General features: G+C 43.3%; 1 protein-coding gene across 1 annotated transcript in view; it reads left to right on the top strand.

Annotated features, from left to right (window-relative positions):
* MYO3A (myosin IIIA) overlaps positions 1-26538 on the top strand; it is an 869350-nt gene that overhangs the window by 423969 nt on the left and 418843 nt on the right. The window contains exon 13 of the mRNA XM_078662798.1: positions 3119-3321. Coding sequence (XP_078518924.1) covers positions 3119-3321 — 203 coding nt within the window. The remainder of the gene's footprint in view (positions 1-3118; positions 3322-26538) is intronic.

The following is a 26538-nucleotide window of genomic DNA, read 5'->3' as shown; positions in this document are numbered from 1 at the left end:
TTCTCTCAAAAGTGATTGTGGATCTGCACTCGGTGTATATGCTTACCCTAAAATTGATACGTGATTGGTATCTCTATGCCTAAGAATGGTAAAAAAGCACTGTGGTGAAGATTTTGCCCTTCAGGTATAATGTTGGAATGTTGTTTGAGATGTCATTAATGATGTCATTTTACATGTCATGTGTGATGTAATATGTGAGGCCATAAGCAGTGCATGGGAAGGTTTCAAGTTATAGGTAGCTCAGTAAACTATTATTCGTGAATTTCAGAGGTTTTTTAAATGTTACCTTTTACCTTATTGTTCCATCCAACTATAAAATCACGAACTTTTTTCATGCATGATTTATAATTTTACATTTTATTTACCTATTAAATATTTAATAAATATTTTGGGTAATTTCAAAAGTTAAGAAACTTGATTTAAAGAATGCACTTTTATTCAAAAATTCAAATGAATTTAAAATAACTAAACTCGTTTTAGCACAATTTAGTAAATATTAAATAAAAATGTTAGTGATTTATAAAATGTTTAAAGATTTCTATGTAGAAATTAAATGCAAATATTTAAATGAGTTAATCATTTAATACTAATTTAATGTATTTCAATTAATGTGGTTTTATTTTATTGGTTCTAGGTTACAATAACATAGTTAACATTAATTTAGATTTAGATTTTACATTGAAATATATGTACTCATGTCTCATAGATTAAAGAAACTGTTATAGGAGACTACACCCCCTTAATGTGAGGGGGTAGAGGCATTAAAGTCTACTTCTAGGTGTAAATCTACACTAAATGGTGAATAATAAAAATATTTAGAGTTACACCTAGCCGTAGTAGTAAATATTCAGATAAGTAAATATGTACTTCTATATTTACCTTTGTGAGTAGGCACCAAATTATTTTGGATACCTAGGCGTGGCATATGGTCTTGTGTAGAAGTGCAGACCTGTGTAAATCCCTTCAGGGTTGCATGTTGCTGGTGCCTATAGGAGGGGGCAGAACAATCACCAACAACATATTTTTCCCTTCCCCAAGAGAAAGTGATATAGGCAACCACCTTTGTGACATAAGTACAGAATTGTTCTGCCAGCGTGTTATCACGTTAAAGTGTATGCACCAGTAGAGTAGAGAGCAACATGCTGAATGGCTGACCTTTATGGTGCGGTGGGCATTATGGAGCCCTTCGTCCTTAGGAGTGCATTGGAGGGTGGCATTAAAGACCAAGGTACACTCTGATTCACCTATTTCTGTTTAAAGAAAGAAGATGTTTCAGCAGAAAGCTTAATACCAAATTGCCATGTTTTTGCCATGATAAAGGATCACAAACGTACATTAAAAAATGACAATTTAGCTAGGAAGTGCATGCAAAACTTACTTGGCAAAAGTAAACAAAAGTGCAAAATGTTGTACCAAGGCACGTTTCAGTTGCCAGGTTGCACGGCGCCTGTAGGTGAAACTCAAGAACCGTTTGCATTTGTAGGTAATACAAGTGCCTTGATACCCCCTAAACCTATGGGTGCTAATCCCCACTCTCAGGTGAACCCAAAATGGACCTACCTTTGCTGCACCCTCTAGGTGGGTGCCCTGACTAGCTACTATATGCAGCTGTGATATCACCAGCTGCAACAGGGATGTGTACGCTGGGGAAGGAACATCTCAGGACTCCTTCCCAAACAAAAGAATTTAACAAAAGGGCTGCAAATTGGCAGTGGAAAATACACAATTAGAATAATAACCTAAAATAGCATTAAAATGCGATGGCTGGTAAACGTTATATAAAGCATAACAGAAAACACCCAAATTGTATCTCAAAGCAACTCCAGGAAATAGAAACTAAAAGTTAGAAAATCAATAAAATGAAGATAAACGAGGACAACTTGGCATCCATTCAGCAGTAATGGGGCAAAGTAACATCCTTTACTCAAATTAGATTCTCACCTCAATAATGGAGGAATAGGCTGCAGCTGTTTCAGCCCCACTTACTGTGTGATGTTCTTGTTATTTATATGTGCAAAAAAGGAAAGGGGTATCCCCGACTAGAGTTCCTAATTTCGGGATATGTGACCGTGTGTCAGTACAATAATTAGGAACAGGATAAAAGGGCGGATAATTACTGACAAAAGAAAAGGAACACTAAATCAGCAAAAACGTGTACGGTACAGTTAGATTTCATAACTTTTTTTATTTTTTATTGTTAAACAATCATATATCAAAAAAAGGGGGGGGGACCAATATATTTTATACATTCATTGTTGTATGGTCTCCGTCCTATTCTATAACAGCATATAGTTATACATATTTGTCGCAATGGTTAACGCAATGGATAACTTATTTACGGTTTACATTCGTAGTGCTGTATAGCATATTACATTAAAATACATGGCTAAAGGTTAGGGTGTTCTTGTTATTTATGTCAGAATTGCAAACGTAAGGTAAACATTTACGGTGTACGTGTGATCGTAGGGAGTGCAGTCTTGGCAATCCTGGCGACTGGGATTTGAAATCCCTGCTCTGCCTAAGGAGCTCCCACATTCCCCCTCCCCACCCCAGGAAGAAGGAACTCCTCTGGAACTCTAGAGCCACCTCCTTTAATGTCCCAGGGAGGTTCTTAAAGGAAGCTCCAGTGAAGAGCATTAACTCCTCTACTGGAACCCTATTATGTAAAAGTACTACCAGCGCACAGCGTGAAGGAGTTTTATTTAATGTGCAGGAAGGATAGTTGGGCGCGTGCAGCGCAGTCATTACCTCGGAAACATTCAGATTTAAATGTTTGGGCTTTAGACGGTACAAATAAGTTAAAACAGTTGGTCAGCTTGGTTTTACTCCAGGAACTGTTCATGATATGGGTCGAGGTTCTGCCCTGTTTTGGAGGAAGGCAGGGGCGCAGAAGTACTAATTTGACATGTCCCATCACAATATTATTTACTTTACCACATATTTCAAATTTCGAGGGTTATCATTCATTATAACATCAAATATCAATCTTTCTTTTATGACCTTGGCAAAGGGGTACATTTGCATGCACACTATTTCTTTTAGTTTGTGGAAAGTTATTGTGCAATTTCATATTTGTATTGTGTACCAAACTTAAACCAGTTTATGGCTTCCATTGCAGGCAAACAACAGAACTCTTCAAGAGAAGATTCTACAAGTGAACAATTTGTTGGAAGCTTTTGGAAATGCTCGCACAGTTATTAATGACAACTCCAGCAGATTTGGAAAATACCTGGAAATGAAGTTTACGGCTAGCGGAACTGTAGTGGGAGCACAGATTTCAGAATACCTGCTTGAAAAATCACGCGTGGTACACCAGGCAGTGTAAGTTTGATTATTTTTTTTTAACCAGTAGTGCTAGGAAATTAACTACTCCTTTAACATAAATGCCAACATGTATTTAAATATTTAATTTCCTTGTTCCGTGTAATCACAAATCCACTGGGGCCACTTCCATTTTCCAACAAAATCTCGTCGTCATAATTATTTACTTTTAAAATATCAAACCATACCAATGAGCTTCAAGGTCCAAGCTTTGAGTGGAAATGGAAAAGAAAGCAGGCTGGATTAGAGAAAGCATGCTTATAGGCCCAATGTTCTCCCACATTGTATATTGACTGTTTAGCCGTATAAAATGTACCTGTTTTACTCACACACACATACAATATTCCATTTTATATTTATATTGTGCGAAGACTATTCACACGTATACCTAACAAAGCATTGATCGAAGAGCGGCCACACAATTATACCTTTATATACACAGTAATATATACGTTTGCTACAGGTTTTGAAAGCAGCCTATAGCATTTAGTCAGTCAGTCAAAAATCTTTATTTCGATAAATGAATATCAAAAAAAGGCACGGTACAAAAAGAAAAATGCAATTTACTATCTTCTAGCTTCTGGCAGGGCCGGCTTTAGCACTGATGGCTCCCATTGCTACAATATTTGTTGGTGACCTCTGTTATAGCTTGAACTGGTGTAGCTTCAGAGGCGCCTCCTCCACCATGGCAGAGGAGCGTTGGCCCACTGGCTCAGAGCCAGCGAGTGAAAAATAAAACGATATACCATGATCATTTTATGTTTCATTTGCCAGCTCTGATCCAGCATGTGCAAGGAGGGGCGGGCCGTGGCATAGGTGGAGGGAGGAGAAGTGCTCTGTGGACTTCTAAGTGCGCATCTGTGGTTGGCCGGCCGTCTCAGGCTGGCCAAACAAACATGCACACTTAGGTTTCTCTGACCTGGCTGTATTGAACAGCCAGGATGGAGAAACTGCACAGACTCCCTGTCCTGAGCTGACCGTCTTTTCAGCCCACTCAGGCCAATCCCTGAGAGCAGAGTGAGGATTGCACAGGGAGTCAGACGCTGCACCAGTGCCCGATGCGACCAGGAAGCAGCACAGCAGAACACTGAGGAGCGATGCGGCTGGCAGCTTCAGGAAAGTGTTTTTTACAATTTATTATTTCCCCCCTGCTCTCCCCCCACACTTCCCTGCCTCACCACCTCTTCGTTGTGTCGGCCACCACTGGGTACTTTACAGTTCAAGAATGTTATTTGTGTCATTGTAGGAATGTTAATGATGGTTCTATGCAGAAATGAAACACCTAAAAATCAGTTGGTGTGGTTTTAATGGGAATAAACGCATCTAAGAAGAAACAGAAGTCTTAATACAACATTTTGGCGATGATTTTCCAGCTCAGCCTGTAAAATGGCCTGTGGTCCAAGGAACCCATGTATTTGCTTGTTTATCGCATCCCACTGCCTCAGGATGCATGTTTGATGGAATTTCCACCATTTAGTTGTATGCCAACACATGCCCCAAACCCCTATGTGATCAGAAAACGCTCATTGCGATCATTATTTGCTTCCTTAATAATATCGAGGATTTTTATAGCTGAGTGCGAATCCATCATAAATCAATTCAAGAGCACATCAGCGCAAGACAAGAATTTGACAAGAGGTACGCACTGTATCATGTTTCAGCACTCCATCCATCATCTTGTTGTGTTTGCTATGTTTGCCCTAAGTAGGCAAGGGTATGCCCAGACGAGGGTCCCTTACTCACTGTACCACTGGATTCAAGCTAGCCTGGCTGATGAGGGGTGAAACCCCGAAACCGGTCCCAGGATGCTTGATTCTGGTCCAGGTAGGACCTGGACCGGCAGTTCGGGCTGAACTGTTCCCATGAGGAACAGGGTCAAGACTGATTTGTATATGGCTGGATCGAACCTGGGGTGGCCTAGTGAGCAAAATAATGATGGATTAAACCCAGATCTGTGACTGTATCATGAGGCAACGGTTCGGAATGGGCCTCAGCACAAGTCAGAAAATCCAGCCCAGTGTGGCCCAGCTCAAAACACGTACCAGCATGAGGCAAAGACAAAGCTGGCTTAGTGCGTCTCAGCTCAACATAAACAGCAAGCATTTGAAATGTAATCAGTCTTGCATTTGTGAAAGTTAGGGCTATAGGCGTTTTAATAGACAATGTTTTTTCTTATTTTTTTTGTTTGCAAGCTTTTAACACTGATGTTCCATAACCTGATCAATGAAAGTAATTTTATAGAAGACCCATATACGTGTGCACTGATGACCTTCTTGCACAGATAAGCACTTTCACTGACCACTTCTGCAGACTGTTAGGAATAATCACAGGATGGTGGGCCGGTGCGGAGACTTAAACATAGTTAAAAGATAAAAATTTGTCAGCGTTAGTTTTAACGCCACATCCACTAACATCCACTTCCCAGGCGCCTCGATAGCCGGTGGCACAACGATGCACCTACTGTTTTAAGGCAAGTAAGTAAGTAAGTTGCAGTCCTTGGATTTGGGCAAATTTTAATATACATACACATAACTTACACTAACAAAAATAGCTCAGCGAGTTGAATGCATTGGGTTGCTGTCCTTGGTTTGGTGAGAGTTTTATTTACTGACTTGCTCTATGTCCGCTCTGGTGGACACTGATCATTTCTATGTATATTAAGTTACATGCTGCTTAGCATAAATTAATTCTTCTGCAAAGCACATTTAAAGTGAAATTCAACAACATTACCAAATAAATTATAGTACTGATAAACCAAGCACTAAAAGGGCTAGAACTCTTTAATAAAATGAGGACATTTTAAAACAACCATGTTCTACAATCCAAAATTTGGAACACACACATAAACTACGCCACCTATATTGAGTATTTTTTCTCCAAATGATCCTACCTTTATATGTAAGCGGAATCAGCGACCCTGAACATGGCAGGTTTTGCGACCCAGCGGAATTGCGGCAGTAAGCTGCAGGGCCCCATGCCTTCATCTCTCCCTCCCGACAGGCAAGGATGAGGAAAACCATGAGGATAATAAACCCAAGACCCAGAAGATATTATAAAGGGAGATAACCCAGCAACGGGGCTGTGGGGATCTGGGACGTTCGCACAATAACAACTCCACGCTGTATGTTAGTGTAAAAGGCCATTTATTAGGACAAGATTGTCAACACAATATTTAACCAAATAACAATAAACTTATAAAACAATACCAAAACTCAGACCTTTCATCCACCATCCATTCCCACACTCAAGTTACTCTCTCGCTTTTCACTCAGCTGCCTCATCCCTTATTCCATTCACTTCCTCACTTTTCTTTCAACCTCCTCCAGAATCTCCAGCCATCGCACTCTTGCATCCCGCACCCCATCATGCACCTGTATCCTGCTCCCTGGAAGGTTGAGTATGCCCATCATTGACTCCTCACCCCTCCAAAGTACTGCAAACACAACCTATCAACGTGTCCTAAACTGGCATGCTTTAACTGGGCAGAAAAAAACGCTCCCCAACTCCTGAAAACTTGCTGGGTGGGAACGTGGTCCAACAAATTATCAACCCTTCCATAATGGCGATGAGGGCAGGAAGAGGATGACACCTCCTCCCCTGCCCCCTATAAACCCTAGCCCCAAGCCCCAACCACCTGACCCTAACAATCACCTTGTCCTTCCTGCTTGCGGGAACACCCTGGGGGCAGACTGGTCTGCCGACCCTACTAACCCCGGGAGCCACATCGCGCAATAACCACTCCATGCTGTATGTTAGCATAAAAGGCCATTTATTAGGACAAGGTTGTCAACACAATATTTAACCAAACAACAATAAACTTATAAAGCAATTCCAAAACTCAGACTTTCATCCACCATGCATTCCCACACTCTAGTTACTCTCTCCTGTTTCATTCAGCGACCTCCTCCCTTATTCCATTCACTTCCTCACTTATCTTTCAACCTCCTCCCTCATCTCCAGCCGTCGCACTTTTGCATCCCGCACCCCCGTCATGCACCTGTATCCTCCTCCCTAGAGGGGTGAGTATGCCAGTCATTGACTCCCCACCCCTCCAAAGTACTGCCAACCCAGGAAACCCCCATATGGCGGTTACCTGCCCCCATCTTACAGTGGACCTTTTGCCTTTAAACCCTTCGACACCAAGTGGACTTGTTCCACAATTTACTAATGACATCCCTCAACTCCATCATGTAGTAAGCATTGCCCATCTGCGAAAGATGCACCCCATCATCACGAAAAAAGCAACGGCTCCTCCAGGTTCAATCACACATGCGCAATTACCTTGATCCCCATCTCCCCACAAAAACCCTCATCACTCTGTTCAATTTTCTCTGTGCTTCCTCAACTGCAGCTGGCTTCAGAGCCCTCCTCAAATCCTCAGTGGGACAAACTCAGTCCAAACAAAACAAGCACCGGCAAGATTGCTCCTCATGGCCTCCAAATCATGTTGCAACAAGTGTAACGGGGACACACCAGACTGCTTTATTAAGTAATTTTCTCCCAGATGTATAACCAACATGTCCGGGCAGCCTCTTTGAGACACATTTTACGACAGCCAGGATATTAACGCTCCCCAGCGCATCCCACTCTTTCCCCACCAATGCACCTCGTGGTGGCTGCTGGGCAGGCCCAGGCTACGGCCATACACCTGCCTGTCCACATACTTTGCTGCCCAATGCACAAGCGATTGTCCGGCAATCCAGGTAACGGTCTTGGCTCCTGGTCCCCCCACGCAACCTATGAAGAGAAACAAATGTTAGAACAAAAGCAAAGAAACCCCCAACAGCTATCCCTTCTCACCCTTGCTGACTACCCCCGCAGCCCGCGCCTCAGTTAATTTGTGCATGTAGCGTTCACACCATCGTGACCTCCACTGTCCAATCTGGCATATCCTATCCCAGGACCAACCCAAGTGCCCGCCGCCATCGCTGCACCGATACAAAAGAAATGTGTACCATACCTCATGGGGTCCCTGCCCAAACACCTCAAAGACATTCGCAACACTGCCATCAACTGAAACGCCGTCACACACTTCTGGGAGACGTGACAAAAAATTGGTTGATTGGTGTGAGAGCTCCCAACAAGGTTATGGTAGTAGAACACATTTCAATTGAGAAAATCATTGAGGGGGTTGAATTGGCATTTGCAGGTGAATTGGGTGAATTAAAGGGATATGCATATAAAATAGTGCTAAAGACAGCTGTGGTACCAGTACAACATACATTAAGGAGAGTACCAGTACAGTACCAGTACAGTTAGGAGCAGGTCACAAAGATGATTGATGACCTGGTGGGTGAAGGAATTATTGAACCGCTAGAGAGCGCTAAGTGGGTTTCACCTGTTGTCATTACAAAGAAGGCAGATGACAGCTTAACTTATGCAGTGTCAATTGTAACAGTGTAACTGAAAATGTTCCTCTGCCCCATACAAATGAATTGATGTTGTTACTTAAAGGAGGATGTTTTTTCGGGAAACATGATCTGAAAAGCACATACCATCAGATCAAGTTACACAAAGAGTCATAGAAACTCACAGCCTTTATAACTATGGAAGGCATCTTTCAGTTTAATAGTATGCCTTTTGGGCCTCCATCCTTGCCTTTGCAGGAATTCACATGGATCCAGAGGATATCAAAGCTCTTGAATATTAACGAGGCAGGATGTCTGCAAACATTTGCCAATTATATCTGCCCTCTGCAATATGAATAATCAAGACATACACCAAAAATCTGCTGAGCCGCATCATATAAGCTATGCTATAGTGTTGCAATGTCTTTTTAACAACAGTTTCGTCAACTTTCACCAACATGACCTCCAACCTTCCGCGGGATGCTCTCGCAAATAATTCCGTTCTTATGCTTTTTATCCTCATACTCTTTCTAAGTCTGCAGTCACCTGCATGCTCCACTCCTTTTCAAATGCGCCATTGACTTACAACTGTGAGTCCAACAGACACTAACTCATTCACTACCTGGTAGACATATCCCTCTCCATTCGCTTTCACCACAGTCACTTCACTCCTTTTGAACATTATAGTTCCTTGCATGATTTCCTCTGAGTTTTTCATGCAGCGTTGTCTCCATAACGTTCGTGTAAATAGTGAACCTCTCCTTAATTGTGCGTTCTGTATTTTTCTTCCCAATTCTTCCTCCCCAGGCGTATAAAGGCTCTTACAATATTAGGCATGCAATCCAGGTCACGATGATGATCCACTTACCCCCGTGTTGGATCGAAACGCCGTCGACACTATAAAACACCTTATACCTTATACAAAACTGAGATTTTAACATGGACCCAGAACTTAGAGGTAGCACGACGAAATGGTATTGCTTTAAAATGGAGCATGGCAGACCCGGGAAAAATTATGCAAAGAATAGTCCATGAGGCTCTCCCATCGCTACTTGTATGTTTAGAGGATAATCCCACAAGTGGAGAAATACTGGAGGCCTTTTTTATCATTACGGAAACTATAAAGGGTGCTCTGACCAGAAAGTGCATAAAAAAGCAAAACACTCCAAAGGGGTGGTTTAACACTGAATGCACTAAGGCACACAATGCGCTAAAAAAAGGCCCTAAAAGATCCAGTAAGGGATCCTGAGACTATTAGAGTATTAAGGAAAGCGTATAAGGTTACAAGAGATCAAAGGAAGAAAGCAATCAAGGAGAAGGCTTGGCAAGATTTATTGGAGGCAGCGGAAAGTAGAGACCCTAAGCAATTTTGGCAGGTAGTTAACTCACCATTTATTAATAACAAGGCGACAGTTAAAATAGATATAGCTATTGATGAAAATGCATGGGTAGAGTTTTTCTCTAATTTGTATTGTGACCTTCTAACCGAGCCACAATTACCAAGTAAATATCACCCGATCCCATTAGAGTTCGAATTAGAGGAGGTCAAGGTTGCGATTAAATCATCTCAAAACAATAAAGCCCCGGGCCCAGATGGAATCCCAAGTGATCTCTACAAAATGAACATAGATCTCTGGGCACCTGTATGTTTACGTGTAATGGGGGCATGTTGTGATATTGGTTTCATTAAAACCTGGGCAGAATCACTGATTATCCCTATATACAAAAAGGGGGATAGGGAAAGCCCATCAAATTATAGACCAATATCACTACTGGACTCAATAGTAAAAATTGCAGGTAGAGTAATCCTGACTAGGCTCCAGGACTGGGCTGAAGATCAAAATATCTTGACCCCAGTACAATATGGTTTCCGACTAGGGATGGGCACTGTGGAACAAGTATTAAACTTTGTTCTTTTGCAGGGGAAATATACCAGTGCAAAAGAGGGGTGTTTCTACGCAATCTTCGTCGACCTTTCGTCGGCGTTTGATTGTGTCATACATGATAAACTGTGGTCGACATTAGAAGAAATGAAAGTGGATTCTTCGATAGTTCTCTTCCTAAGACAATTATATTCGAATGCCTCTGCCAGAGTAAGGTATGGGCTGGGGGGGGAATGCACAGGGTCTTTTCGCATACGGAAGGGGGTGAGGCAAGGGTGTGTGCTGGCCCCATTCCTTTTCTCTCTTTACACTAACAGCTTGGAGAGGGAACTGGGTGCCAGCAACATTGACTCTCCCAAGGCCGGGAATACGCAGATCAGCTCCCTTTTGTATGCGGATGACGCTGTGTTGATGGCAAGAACAAAGGTCGGCGCGCAAAAAGTATTGCATAGATATATAACATACATGGAAGAGAGGGGCCTCAACCTGAATGCAAAAAAGTCTTTTGTGATGGCTTCTGGCAAAGGAGGAGCCAGATGTAAACAACTTAAGGCGGCAGGCACCCTACTACAAGCCACAAAAGCATTTCCATACTTAGGGGTCACAATCGAGGCAACAGGGGGTTGGGGCCCCGAGGTAAAAAACAGAGCGTTAGCATTTAAACGCTCAGTTGCGGCGATAAAGCATTTTGCCAGTAAATTGGGTAGAAAACAACCTGGTATAATGCTTAACATATATGTGGCCAAATGTAGAAGCATCGCCCTGTATGGGGCAGGGATATGGGGATATCATGATGTGACGGTGCTCCAGATTATTGAAAATAATTTTTTTCGCTACCTTCTGTCCCTTCCGAAAAGTATGTCAAATTATAATTGTCATGTAGAAATAGGTATGGACTATTTGACAGATCTGATTAAAATCCAGCCAATCCTACTCTGGAGGAGAATTTGGGCAACGCAAGAACTGGCTCTCAATCGAGAAATTATTCTGGATGTTAAGAATTTAACCAACGCAAAAAGAATCAAATGGCTTGAGTATGTGAGGAAAGCCCTGACGGACATTGACAAGCCAGAATGGTATTTATATAGCACGAGGGCTGGCGGAACCTTGACACAAATGCACCTGATGCAAAATATTTTTTCGCCACTTCGTTAGAAAAATTCCCCTTATCTCAACCCTTGGGTGGGGATCATGTGCACACCGAAACAACACCCGCCAACACAATGCCAGTTCAAAAAGAACTACAACATTAGTTAATTGAAAGCACAGGTGCACCATAAATTAAACAGGTTTATCAATAAGAATTATCCACACTGAGGGGACGGTTCGTGTGGGCGGTTATCTCCCGCTTTTTCTCATTTGTTTAGAGAACTTATGAGGAAGAATCATGAATATTTTCGTTTGAAGTAAGGATAACCGTCATAAGGGGCTCTTGGCCATTCTATAGATTTTAAGCACAACACATTGTTGGTGCATGACATATTTATCTGATGAGATACTTGGATGACAAATCATCCCTTTGATAAACGCTGTTAGTGTTCTTATAGAACCAAGGAGGAAGAATCATGAACTATTACTTTTGATGTAAGAATATTGGCTGTAAGGGATTTGTAGCCACCCATAGATTCAGTGCACATCGTATTGTTGGTGCACAATATATTCATTCTGATGAGACAATTGGATGTCAAATCGTTCCCTCTAATTTACATTGTTAGCGTACCTATAGTATCTTGGCCATGACTCCGCGTACACATGAGTTTGAGTAACTGCTTTGCTTCCAGAATACTCGCGTGGATACTCACCATTGTTATTGAAAATAGAGATTAACAGAGCTGTCTGCAACCCAACTGGTTTCCATACTTCATCCTGGACATTGACTTATTTCTTGCCCTGAAGAAGTCCCGGCAGGGACGAAACGCGTCGGCTGTCCTATTCTCACTGTATTGAAAAATAAATCGTCTAAACAAAACGGACTTTCTGGACATTCATATTTGTAAAATTCTTATTGATAAACCTGTTTAATTTATGGTGCACCTGTGCTTTCAATTAACTAAGCCAGAATGGTATGATAAACCGGAATTAATTGTGAAAATTCCTAAAAAAACCTTTAAAAATCTGTGCATGGACCATTTTAATACCTTAAGGTTTGGGAATGAAGTCAGCAAAAGAACTGTTCTTGAACATCAGCCACTGTTGATTACCCTCAAAATGCAACCCTATCTAACTCTGTCCACTTTGGGATTTGAGCGTTTTGTCCTAATTAGATTCAGGTTCAATATATTTCACCGCCTGGTCTCATATCCGGAGAAAAATTACTGGAAAAGAACTCTGGCCCTATGCCCATGTGACAACACATCTATTCAGTCTACCTTCCATTTGGTACTCTTTTGCAAACTGTATAAAAAAGAACGGGCGAGATGGTTGAAATCTTATCTTAGAGACGGGGCTTGGAGGCAATGTAGGCCAGCTTATTTACATCTCCAACAATTAGGAAACCCCCTATGTATTAGCACTATGTCAATGTTTTTAAAAAGCGTCGTAAAATCACGGAATCTATTATGAATTTATTAATTATCGATTTACCACCATACTAGGATTTAATGCTGTTTTTTATAACTATTTATTGTGTATATTTATAATGTGTAATTTGTTTACTATGTACTGCTTTTATGATTTTTTTACTTGGTGAAAATCGAATAAAGTATTTGTGACTCTATGAAAAATGTGTGTTTATTGAAACTGTAAAGGTGTAATCTGCGATTTGTTTCTCTGTTTTGTCACCGTGTATTCCCTATGTGTAACAAACCGTTAAGCTTTGCCTGAGCCCCCTGTGTTGTTCCCTTCTCCCTTGTTTTGTAATTGCTAAGTAGGACACAGGCTTGTGCCCCATTTTATGCACTGTTTTGTTGAAATCCCTTGTTTACTCTTTATTAGGTAAATATTAGACCTCTGTCCGGCTGGACATGTCCTTTGAATATAGTAACGACTGAGTCTATATTTATTGATTGTACATTCCCTATTTCAGGGACCACTGTTGTTAAACAGAATTGATTCCCAAGGTCCCTGGATGACTTTTTTGGGTTCCCTTGTTGCCTCAAATTATATATAAATATACAGTGTTGCAATGTGACTCAGCTAATAGGACAAATGACACAGGGAGCAATGAAAATGTGTCATAGATTGGATGTAGTGCTTTAACACCATTCCTAACAAATTCTTTAAAAAAGTCAATTAATAAGTCACAGGGTTTACATTTGGCAGGCTACAGAAGGGATGTCACAGCATTGAGTGGTAAATCGTATGATGGTTTTCTTTGCCCATGTCTGACGGTAGAGCATGAAGTAATTAGTAGCCGGATGTACTAAACTCATGTGCTCTTAAAGCATGCTCATCCAAAGTCACTGGTTTTACAATCACAAAATAATGATTTCCCATGTACAAAGCAAAAGTCTTTCTAACTCTCAAGGTAACTTTTGCAAACCTTTATGGATCGCAAATAAAAATGGGTACTCAATCCTATTTGTGATTTGGAAAACAGTGCGTCAGTTATTTGTGACTGCAATTGCTGATACACATAATTGATTACACACTAACGTCAATTTTATGTGGTAACTGACCACTAAGTAACATGCCTTTTTCTTTGTGAATCTCTCTGGAACCAGAGATATGGAGTTTTAAAGTGTTAAATAAAAATAATGCAAAAAGGCGCCAACCGCTGGTTTCTTGTCACTCTAGACTTGGACAAGGTTAAGGTTTAAGGCTGACCACGATGGAGCACTGGTAAGATACACGTGTTTGCTTGGTCCCATCAGTTACCTTTTACACTTAGAAAATTTCAAGAAGGTAGAGTCCTCAGCACGGAAGGCTGCAGGCTGGATCCAGAGACGGGCTCTCTGATGACTGATTGATGAAGAGTGAGTTCTCAGTGAAGCCATGGACGAAGTAGGAAAAGTTCCAAATAGAAAAGTCTGCAGTTCAGTCTCAGGAACTCATCGACATTGACCAAATGCCACCCAGCATATGGCCTGTCGAAGCTTTCTACCTCTGGAATGAGAGACTGATTCAGAGAGGGTACTCCATAAGACCGGCAACAAAATACCCTCTCCTTCAAAGCGAAGATCCACCTGCATTACTTAGAGTCAGGCAAAACTTCAGTATGTAAATGGAAGAGACAACTTCATCTCAGCGGCTGACAAAAACCTCAGAAGATCCAACAATTGATAAAGGGATGTCAGATGTTTGTCCATGTGTTTTCCCACCTTGTTTACAGTGGGAAAACACATGGTCAATTTTCACTGACCGACAGTCTGGCAGTAATGGGCTGTGAAAACAGCAAAATGACCCTCACCTCCCCACCATGGGAGAAATCTCCCATGGTGTAAGGGGGTCATTGTTTTTTTTTTTTTATAATCCTACTTTAGTAATTTCTTTTTGAAAATAGAAAAAAAAATTGAAAGTTGTCATATTGACAGAGCCATACATCAAACATTTAATGTATTTACAGTAACTACTGTGACAGTGGTTCTAGTAAAACGAGAGATGTCTGCTGGGCATCTCTAAATTTGGCAGGTGGAGTACCCTGACCATGACAGGAGTAAAGTACTCTGCCATGGTGACGATACCCAATCCGTCCACCAAAGTGGGAGCTGCTTCTCAGTCAGGCTCACCCTTGGTGATTCAGCTGGCAGGATGGTCTGGCATTTCCGGAGGTGTAGAGAGAGTTAGTGGGAGAACGAGCTGGGAGCAGGGAGCAGAGGCTCCGAAAGACAGCTACACCTAAAACTGAAAGCCGAAGCCGGGTCCGAAGCTGAAGCTGTCCGAGACAGAGTGAATGGCAGCGGCAGCAGTCAGAGGGCTCTGTGACAGCGCAGGATTTTCTTACCCGCATTCTACCCGCACTCTAAGTCCGAGGAACTTCTCAGCGCCATTACTGGGACCAGCACTCAGCAAAGAAGGTGAGATCACCTCAGAGGGCCTCCGAAGGCCGAGATAGGGCGAAAGACGGGAGAGCGAGCGCGGCTGCCGATAGAGGCGGCCGCGAAGTAAGAGCCCGGGGAGTTGACCTTGGCAGGTCTGACTAGGTCTGATCTTGCCTGTGCCCCCCCCCCCCCCGAGAGCTCCGCTCACGACCAGTTGCTCCTGGGGGCCCTATCCACAGTCCCCTCTCCGCTCCTCCTTTTTCAGCTGCTGAGAGGACTACAGGTCGCAAACTGCACTCCAAAGGCCAAGCAACCATTACAAAGGCTGCTTAAATACAACACTCGTGGTTGGAAAAGTTGTGCTTTTTAGACCCAGCATTTCGCCATTTAGTGCTCTGCAAGAACTGAACGAGGAAGCCAGAACATGGAGCGCAGCTTTGCTCTAGCGAGGTCTAGCAAGGGAAGGAGGGGACACCCTTTCCTTGCTGCTCGCCGCCCTCCTGCCTTCCATCTGCCCCCCTACCTCTGTTGCTGGCCGCTAGCATCTGCTCTTGACATAGAGCACAAGATTAAAGCGGAAAGGCGAGGAGTGTGAGGTGCGGCTGCAGGTGTGTGGCCGGTGTGTGGCCGGAGAACCCCAGCGGGGGCTAAGCGGGAGTTGTGACGGCCTCCTTTCAGAGTATACCTATAGAGCTCCTCCCGCCAACAAAAAAAACCAAGAAAAAAAACCTCCTAAACAAAGCAAAGTGAAGATGTGTTTTTAAATCCAACTTTTAAACAAAGAGAAAGAGAAATAAAATCCAACGATAGAGGATAGCAAATTCTAATAAAAACAAGGGAGGAAGGGAAAAAATAAATAGATAAATAAATAAATAGGAAAGTGAAGAAAAAGCCTTTTTCTCACAACGATGCGCACAAGGAGTGGCACCCAACCACAAAGCACTCATCGCCCCCACAAGACCGCCAAACGACAGAAGTCTAAGCTGCTGTATCCTCAAGTGGGTGGCCGTGGATGTCAGACATCCCCGCGTCCCCCGCGACCAAACCCCCCTTTACACACTTCACACCCACTCAGAGAGAAAAATAGTGGCACTGGCGACATCAGGGACCACTTTATTCGGATCGATCAATTAAATAAAAGTGCCCCTCATTTCTCACACAACAAGAATACAAGTTCTCACAACCAATTAGTAACACTTTCAACTTCTCCTCACTTGGTCTCACTCTACCCCGAAATAATCATTCGTGGTAAGGATCCAGCTACTGCATCTCCTGCCTGCCCAAAATTACCCCCACGTCTCTTAAGCCAGCAATTCCCACATCCTAGACCAGATGAATCACTAAAAATCATGCTTCCTCTGGCCATGCCACCTCCTTCTGCCACGCTGAATCCTCATAGAGTAGCTCATGAACTTGAGCCCGAGACACAAGCTATGACCCGTCAAAGGGAAAAAGTCAAAATCCCTTCACAAAACTCAGTGCATAAATCATCAGACTCTATAATATGGATCTCGTTGACCCATTCTCCAACACAAGCTCTTCAGCCTCCGACCTCACAAAGGTCGCCATTCATTGAAGATGAATCAAAATCATACGACGTACCACCGGAAGACCATATTCAAAAACTCAGTTTTGATCTCCCCTCGTTAACATCTACTCCGTTCCCCGCTGTTGAAAACCACCTCCGCCATTCCGGGAATAACGATTTAATCCACCACGAGACCAAAGCTAGTACTCTTAATGCCCATTCAGCAAACAACAACAGCTGTAATGCCGGAACCAAAGTTTGTAGTTTCCACCAAGATGCAAAAAACATTTTTCAAAAGAATCAAACATTAAGCTGCTCAGATATCAATACACTTTCAGCCCACTTCTACTTCTCTGAAAAAAACCACTCCCCAATAGAACTCAGGCAAGGGGACCCGGAAGACACTCCAGCAATGCTTAAGGTTGAGGCTCTTCTGTCAGTCACCAATCAAGCTTTGAACTCAATGGCCAATGCTGCTCATATGCACGCAGACAAACTGGATGCTCAGATAAACATCTTACATCTAGTAGCTGACTCAATAATGGGAATAGGCTTAAAACTCGAGCAATGAAACTCTTTGAGACGTAGAGTTAAAAAAAATGCGGAACAAAATCAAATCCCAAGCTTGAACCCAAGCTTAGATCCAAACGAAAATACAAACTTAAACCTAAATCAAAAACATAATGGCTGCAACTGTGATCCGTTATTAAAAAAATCACTGCCGGAAATAATGTCCACTTTAATCGAAGACTTGAGGAAAGAGGCCCAGACCAGGCCACTGAAAACATCTATTTTCCCACGCCCTCAAATTCAGAACAAGTCTACTATAATAAAAGCATGTTTATACAGTCCCGAGCGTTCAAGTTGTAAAAAGAGTGGCACGAGAACGAATCAACAATCTCACAATGTTAAATCAAGTAGCCAACGAGAACAGCCCCCCATTGCCGCTCAAGAGCACGTACTAGGCATTCAGAGAAGTGTCGATTACTCTGACAACATATCTATTTTAAATTCACAACCACTGAACGCTCAAGTTAAAATTACTTTACTTAACACTGAAATTGTGTCAGCCAATTTATTGAGTCCTGCTAGGCCTTCAAACACGATCACACAAGCCTTGACGGAAGGGAACGCCTTGTCCAGGAAGAACAAGAAGAAACTAAAGAAATTAAATAAATTAAATAAAGCCAAAAAAGGGCAATGCACTATTACAGTGGCTAGGAACAAATAAGAGTGAATTAACAACTAACTCGACCCTGCTGTCTGTAAAACCAGCCCATCACCCTGAAGAAATTCTGGAAAAATCTGATGCGATTTTAACAAAGGTCAACGATGACCACAACAATCCGCCAGACCAGGTGCAGAATTTACCAAACCCAATGGAAAAAAAAGAAATCACAAAGAGCAATAAAAATAAAAAGTCTTATAGTAATTCGACCAAGATTAATGAAAATTCAATCAAACCGTTCATCAAAAGTTCTCTGCTCACCCAAGGTGCAAAAAAACCTACCAATCAGGAGCCAAACCAGAAAACAACAAATTACCATGACGTAACCAACTTGCCAAAAATAGAAGAGGAAGCAACAAAAACAGAAGCGCTCATAGAAGTGCCATCAACACGAGCTAAAACGAGGGATGAACATGAAGAAAAACGAATAGACAAACCCCGGTCTCCTATGGAAAGACCTGAGTACATGATGCAGTCTCCTCAAGAAATAGCGAGAGGAAGCGACTTGCTCACAGATATCTGCCTCTCGAGTCTTAAATCAAACAACCAAGACAACCTAGAGTACCCAGTTAACGAAAAGTCGCTCACCGAGTCATTACTGCCATGCCCGCAACAGCAATCTCTGAATAAATCAAAACCTAATCATCGAGAGTTACTCTCCCTGCCTCAACAGCACAAAAAAATACTACTGTACCCGGAATACGTATCTCAAGGAAAATGGGATATTTTAAATAAAGGAAACATTTTAAAGTTATACTCGCAGGTCCCCGGACTCGAAAATGTAAAATCAATGGACATCGAAAATGTGGCTTTCCTTGACCATGAACAGGGCCAGAAAAACGAATCGACTGTGGTAACTTTCTACAATAAAGACCAGGCAGCAATCCTAATGAATAACAAAAAAAACTGAGTGACTGGGGCGTATGGGTCAGCTTCCTTACAAACGCTAAATACCCAGATTTCTTAAAAAACATATGTAGCTCTCCAACGGTCGGTAATAACATACTAGAACTAAAACAGGATAACAATAACAGCACCCTGGATAGAGAACCCACTCCAAATAATAGCTCCAAGGGTGGGTGGACCACGCAAATGCGTACTCAAGATTCACAAATCCCAAGATTGGTCTTGGCTCTCTCAGGCCTTAGGGTAATATATCGAAAACATTGAATGAAGAAAAATACAACCACGATGCAGCACACCATCTTAATATTTGCTCTTGGAATATTCGAGGGTTAACAAAAGAGAAAACTGAATGGCTAACTACGGGCCTCCAGAAGACCCAGGACATATTTGCTCTCCAAGAAACTTGGGCCCTGGAAAACACCATCTGGGAGGATTTCACCGTTATTGAATGTCATGCTATGCCATCTGCTGCAAGTGGCCATGCCTCTGGAAGTGTGCTGATCGCCGTGAAGAATACTCTGATCGCAAAGCTACTATTGCTTTATAAAGCCCAGGGCGATCATATTTTCATCAGCACCGAGACTCAGTGTCACGAAAGAGAAAAATTAAGACAAAAAAAAATGATCCTCGGTTGTGTCTACCTGCACCCCTCTAAAATACGACGAGAGGCTACACTGAGAAAAATGCTCCCTGACATAAACAACCTCGATGCTCATTTCCCAAATGATATGTGGCTGATAATGGGCGACTTCAACACCAATCTAATGGAGACCGGCCCCACCCTAATTTATCAACCATCTTCAACCAACGAAATGTGGGCTATCCCGGAGATAAAATCTCAGTTCCAACGGAAGAAAGCCAAAGGGATAAAATTAGCAACACACTTAAACCAACTAGGCCTTCGCATCCTAAATGGAAGAATCACCTCCGATCAACCAGCGGCATATACTCATGTATCTTCCTCTCGAATGGCCACTCTGGACTACATGTGGATATCAGTCACTCACTTCCAGTTGGTACGACAGTTTTTGGTAACTCCATCTTTAGAAAGTGATCATGCAATTTTAAAGTGCAAAATTGATCTTTGGCATTCCCATTGCCCGAATATTCCTTTAATTGGAAACAAATCTAACTTACAGATTGTAAGAAAATTGAAATGGTCCGAGGACAATCAGGAAATAATAGAAGCGAAGGTGGACCATCTATTGACCAAATGGAATCCGGATGGCAGTAATCATTTGACAGCATCCTCATGGGAAATCATTGTGACTGATTTCGGAGAACAACTAGCCCCAAAGCTAACAAAAAGTCTAGACAAAGGCCTTCCGGCCTCATCTACCATCTTAGAGAAAAAGCAACTTATAATTACCACCAAAAATAAACTAAATAGGCTACAGCGAAATCATGCTAATAATGAAAGTGCATATAAATCTCTACGGGGTGAAATATCAGCTACCCGAAAAGAACATAGGAAGGCTAGGTTTATCCTTAAGAGAATGGAGGAAGAACACCACTGGGCAGCGGCCCACGAGATCATAAAATCAAAGGACCAAAGAAAATTCTGGAGCTGGGTAAACAAGGCTACTAAAACTGCTAAACCTCCCAGTGCAACTAACATCTCACCCGCCGACTGGGAGGCTTATGTCAAAGTACTTTATACAGAACCGAATGGCACTAACTGTAATAGCCTTCCCATCCTTAAGCACACTAATTCCCACGATGATACGAGGCCAACTGCTAAGATAACCCCAAACCAAGTAGCGCTAATAATAAAGAAAATGCGTTCTGGGGGTGCCCCAGGACCAAACGGCATCCCCACTCAAGTATATAAAGCCTCTGCCCAGAAATGGGCTTTGATGTTGGCTCCCCTTTTTGAGACAGCAATACTGGGTGGCCCTATACCGGTTTCTTGGCAAGGATCATTACTTGTTCCCATCCATAAAAAAGGCTCACGCTCCAGCCCCGACAACTATCGGATGATAGCCCTCCTCGATGTAGACGGGAAGGCATATCCAAGTGTCCTTTTATCCGAACTAACAACTTGGGTGGAAAACTGCAACTTAATTCCCTTTACACAAACCGGCTTCCAAAGGGGTTGCCACATTGAAGATAATTTGATCTGCTTAGCCCACATGATGGAGACGGCACTAGCTACGAAAGGTAAATCACTATACTTGGGCTTCATTGACTTTCGGAAAGCCTTCGATAGCGTGATTCGGCCCAAACTCTGGGTACAATTTGACTAAATGGGGCATCCCCCAGCCTTTACTGAAAGCATTAATAGCTCTACACACAGATACCTGGGTTAAAATAAGAGTCACCTCGAGATGGTCCTCAACTGATAAAATCTACACCAACAGAGGCTTAAAGCAAGGATGTATCCTGGCACCCTTACTCATCAATTTGTGTCTTGCAGACCTCCCTGAATGGCTGGCCCCCTGTCGAGCCTGCCCTCCGAGAATCATCCTAACAAAAATCCAAACCTTGCAATACGCTGACGACACTATTTTGCTCGATCAAACCCAGGTGGGTCTTCAAAGACTTTTCGATTCCCTCGTCCTTTATTGCAACACCAACATACTAGAGATCAACGCTACCAAAACCAAAGTAATGGCAGTCTCTTCCTCGAAAACAAAAAAGAGCACTTGGTTAATTGAGGGGAAGGCATTGGAATCAGTCACCGCATATAAATATCTGGGTGTCCGGATAGACCACAAAGGGAGACCGACCGCGCACATAACTGCAATACAGGGCGTTGCTCGGAGCCTGGAGGGGGCTTTTATAAGAACAAAGAGAGCCCTCCACTCCCCGGATTTTGCCCCATTAATAAGGCTGATAGGCACAAAACTCCTCCCGACAATAGCCTTCGGTGCTATAACCTATAAAGACAAAATGACCAACTGGCTAGATAGAGCTCAGTCAGCATGTTTTCGCAGAGTATTCCAACTGCCAAACTCGACTTCTCATGCCCAAATCCGAAAGAAATTCTCCCTGTTTTCCCAACACTGGATTATGAGTGCAAGATTTATTGCTTATAGTCTAAAAACAAAACTAGCCAGTTCTCACACTTTAAAGAGCTGCATATGGTCATTGTTCAGCAATCCCGACACATCCTGGAATAAATACTTGACTTTTTTCTTGGAAACACTAAAGGTTCAGGATATATGGTCAATATCGCTACCCATAGAGGCGAAACCCAAACTTTTGACTAAACAAAAAAAATTCTTTCCTATGAACATGACGCACAATCAGTGTTAAAGCTCTCTCGCGTCAGCTGGGCCTCTACGCTCCAAAACATTACCGCTCTACCTTTCATCGCCCATGAAGCCTTACGCAAAACACCAACTAATGAGACTACGTTTTGGCTTAATCCCACTGATGGCATATAAGTTTGGTCAAGGATACAAGAAAGCTGCCCCCACACACTGCCGCATCTGCAAACAAGAGGAGGAAAACTTAATTCACATCTTGTGCATTTGTAGTCGTTTACTAGTCCAACTAACTTTTTGGCTTTGTCCGATTTGGCTTTCTCTTAACACCAGGACATGCCAAGAAGCACTAGAAGTATGCATGAGGGGCGACTCACCCCAGATGGCGACTCGCTTTGTAAAATTTATGTCTGAAATTAAATCTTTGCTGCCATTAGATGACCAAGAATGAACTTTAATTCCCAAAAACAATTTTCTCTTTCCTATGTGCTTACTGTTTTTATTGGTATTTGACTAGTGTTTTTTTTTCTCTTAAACTTTAAAACAGTGTCTGTATAAATTGCAATGATTTGAATTAATTATGCAAATAAAACTCTTACTCTTACTCTGGTCCTGGTCCCACAATGGTTCTCCAAGCAGAAAGTTAGCAAAAAGTTTCTAAGTTCCAGGTTTCTAAGTTTAGGTGGGAGAAACTAACTCTGGCCCCAGCCAAGGGTTCGAAGGCCACAGGAACAGCACTTGCAGATCAGGAATCACTCCAACAGAAGCCAGCAGCTGGGTCAAGGCAGGTCATGTTGAAACTGGTCAGCTGGGCTCTATCGGGAAAGTGGACTCCTTGCAGTTTTTATTTCACTCAAGCTTAACAGGAGGTCAGCAAACTGACCTTGAGAGTCCACTTCTTTGTCCTAGGTACAAGTGGGATCAGGTCCAGCTCTTCGTGTAGTACTCACAGATCTCAACAGGTGGTGCAGTCTCTGTTTTGTCATCCACAGGTCCTGTAGAAGGTACACGGGGTGCAACATATATCCCTCGCACCATCTTCTGAATGAGTGTGAGTCCTGGTCCCTCCCTAACCCGTAGGGAAGAATTTCCATGCCCACTTTTGCAGCATTACCTGGCAGCAAACAATCCTGCACTGCGGTTCTCTACTCAAAACCAAGATGGTAGAACCATTCTTCCCTTGTAAAGAGCTCCTTTGCCCACCCTAGAAAATGCAGGCAGGGAAATGGGCAACCTTTTTTTCTGTGGTCACTCAAATCAGTTCTGGGAGCAGCTCCCTCTCTCACTGGTATTGCGTCTGACTTGTTTGGGGAACAAAGGGGAGATGTAGGCCCAAGTCTAACAACTGCCTAAAACAGTCTAGGCCTGATTGAAGATAATACATTTCCTCTGAATTTGAATTTAAAACATTTGTAAAGCGCAGCGTTCACCAAACGGTTTCTTGGCGCTATAATAGAAGGTCTAGCAACAGAGGGCGGAGTAACCAAGCGCAAAGGAAAATGGGCAGGTTACAAGGGAAAAGTCTGTCGAAATAGGAACGTTTTTAAATCTCTGCGGAAAGATAAATATTGTGTGGCCAAGCGTAGGTGATCAGGGAGGGAGTTCCAGAAGGTGGGAGCCAGAGTTGAGAAGTTGGCTCCACCCCACTTCTTACGCTTAAAACGTGGAATTTGCAGGAGGGATTTAGAGGAGGAGCGAAGCTCTCTGATCGGGACATAGTCTTGGATCAGAGAGGAAATAAAAGCGGGGGCAGTGCCCTGGCGAGCCTGAAAAACCATACAGCCGGTTTTAAAAAGGGAGCGTTCCTTTCACAGGGAGCCAATGAAGCTCCTTTAGAAGGGGTGTGGAGTGGTGAAAGCGGGGGAGACCATACACCAACCGGGCCGCTTGGTTCTGGATAATCTGGAGCTTCCGCAGGCTGTATGCAGGGCTGCCGTTGTAAATGGCATTGGCATAGTCCAGCCGCGAGATCACCAGTGCGGACATGATCAGCTTAAGTGCTTGGGGGGAAAAGAAACGGGAGACAGTACGAATAGTTCGAAGAGTGAGAAAACAAGAAGAGACAACTGAACTGATATGTGAGTGTAGAGTGAGTTGGTTATTGATTTTGACACCCAGGGTTTTAACTGTGGAAGAAGGAGTGGGGGAAATAACAAAGGAAGAAGGCCAGAAAAGAGAATTCCAGGGACTGGAAGAACCACCAGTGAGGACCAACTCGGTTTTGTCCGGGTTCAGTTTGAGATGGTTGTGGCTCATCCAGTCCCTGATAAAAATCATAATAGATTGGAAATTTAAGATAGAAAGGGGTGAGGAGGAAAGATTAAAGATGAGCTGGAGGTCATCCGCGTAATTGTACACGGTGACCTCCAGCTGCTGAAGTGCAAAGATTAGAGGAGAAATATAAAGGTTAAACAATAAGGGAGAGAGAGAAGAACCCTGGGGGACACCACAAGTGACTTGTAGAGGTGTGGTAGTGAAATCCCCCAGCCGAACTGCCTGGGTGCGGTCCCTCAGGAAGGAGGAGATCCAAACCAGGGCTGAGCCCTCTATTCCCGCCGCCCTGACACGTGAAAGTAAGATGGTATGGTCCACCGTGTCAAAGGCGGTGGAGAGGTCGAGGAGCACCAGCGCCTGACGATTGTCGTAATCCATACCCTCCCTGAGGTTGTCCAGGACTGACACCACGACCGATTCGGTAGAGTGCCTGGGACGGAAGCCGGCCTGGCGAGAAGCTAAGCCTCCATTTGCTTCTACGTGGGCGCTGAGTACCGAGGTGACATGGCGCTCAAGCACCTTGCCCAGGTAGGGTAACAAAGAGATGGGGCGGTAGTTTGCTGAGATAGAGGGGTCAGCGCCGGGCTTCTTTAAAATGGGCACTATTGTGGCTGATTTAAGAGCGGGAATCACCACTCCCTGAGTAAGGGAGCTATTAAGGAAAGTGGTGGGGAGCTGGGGACAAGCAGAGTAAATCTGTTGTAGGATTCTTGCCGGGCAGATATCTGCCGGAGAACCCGATTTGACTTTCGAGAGTATCCCTACGAATGCTTCCTCAGTAATGGGGGGAATGACAGTAAGATGGCTTAGAACAGTGGGGGAAGAAGGATCGACAAAAGTAGAGGAGGGGAGGGGGATGTTGGCTTTGATGGTTACAATTTTGTCCACAAAATAGGTATTTAATTGATCACAAAGGGACTGGGTAGGGGGAATTTGGGGTGAGACTCTATCGGAAAAAGCTAGGTCGTTCACTATGCCAAAAATTTCCCTAGGTTTATTTTCAGCTGTCATTATTTTTGTTGAGAAATAGATGGTTTTGGCAGCTATAATAGCTTTTTTATACTCCGTAAGAGATGTTAGATAGTGAGTTTTTAATGAGGGACAGTAATTTCTCCTCCATTGCCTCTCTGCCTGCCGTACGGTCAGTTTTAGATCTTTTATGTGGTCAGTGAACCACCTGTTGGAGTCCTTAGGTCAACGGGTGGAAATACGGCGTAGAGGAGCAACCGAATCACAACCTCCAGCCAGCCAGGTATTAATAGCAATGGCTTGTGAGTTGGATGAAAGACCATAGAAGGTCGGACAGGAATTCCGAAGCAGGGAGGTCAAGGAGGGAAGATCAACTCGGTTCCAATTCCGCGCCCAGGTGTTTTTGGCATGTGGAACCTTGGACACCGAGTTGAGAAAGATGGAAAAGGAAATAAAGGCATGATCGGACCAAGGACAGGGGGATACAGACACCAGGGAAACAGGAAGATTGAGGGACCAGACCTGGTCAAGTATATGACCGTGAGAATGTGTGGGGACGGAAATGTGAGGAACAAAGTTGAGGGAAAGGAGAGATTCGGTAAATTCTTTAGATGCGGTGCATTCTAAAGGGTCCGAAGGCCAATAGTTAAAATCGCCTAGCACTAAGACCGAGGCGTAGTTTACCGCCAGAGTGGCTAGTAGGTCTTGAAATGCTGGCAGAAACAGAGATGAAGGCTGGGGTGGACGATACATCAATAGGCATGTGATAGGAGGGGAAAAAGAAAGGGAACGGACTACAAGGAATTCGGTAGGGGGGATAGGAGGGAAGGAAAGAAGTTGAAAATTAAATTCAGACCGAGCAATTAAACCCACACCACCACCTATTCTGCCTGCAGGGCGGTCGGCGCGCAGAGCAACATAGGAAGGGGGGATAGCAGCCAACAATGCGGGAA

The sequence above is a fragment of the Lissotriton helveticus genome, chromosome 10 (assembly GCF_964261635.1).
Source record: "Lissotriton helveticus chromosome 10, aLisHel1.1, whole genome shotgun sequence".
NCBI classification, from domain to species: domain Eukaryota; kingdom Metazoa; phylum Chordata; class Amphibia; order Caudata; family Salamandridae; genus Lissotriton; species Lissotriton helveticus.
The sequence above is the reverse complement of the archived record's forward strand: the minus strand, read 5'-3'. Positions and strand labels throughout refer to the sequence as shown.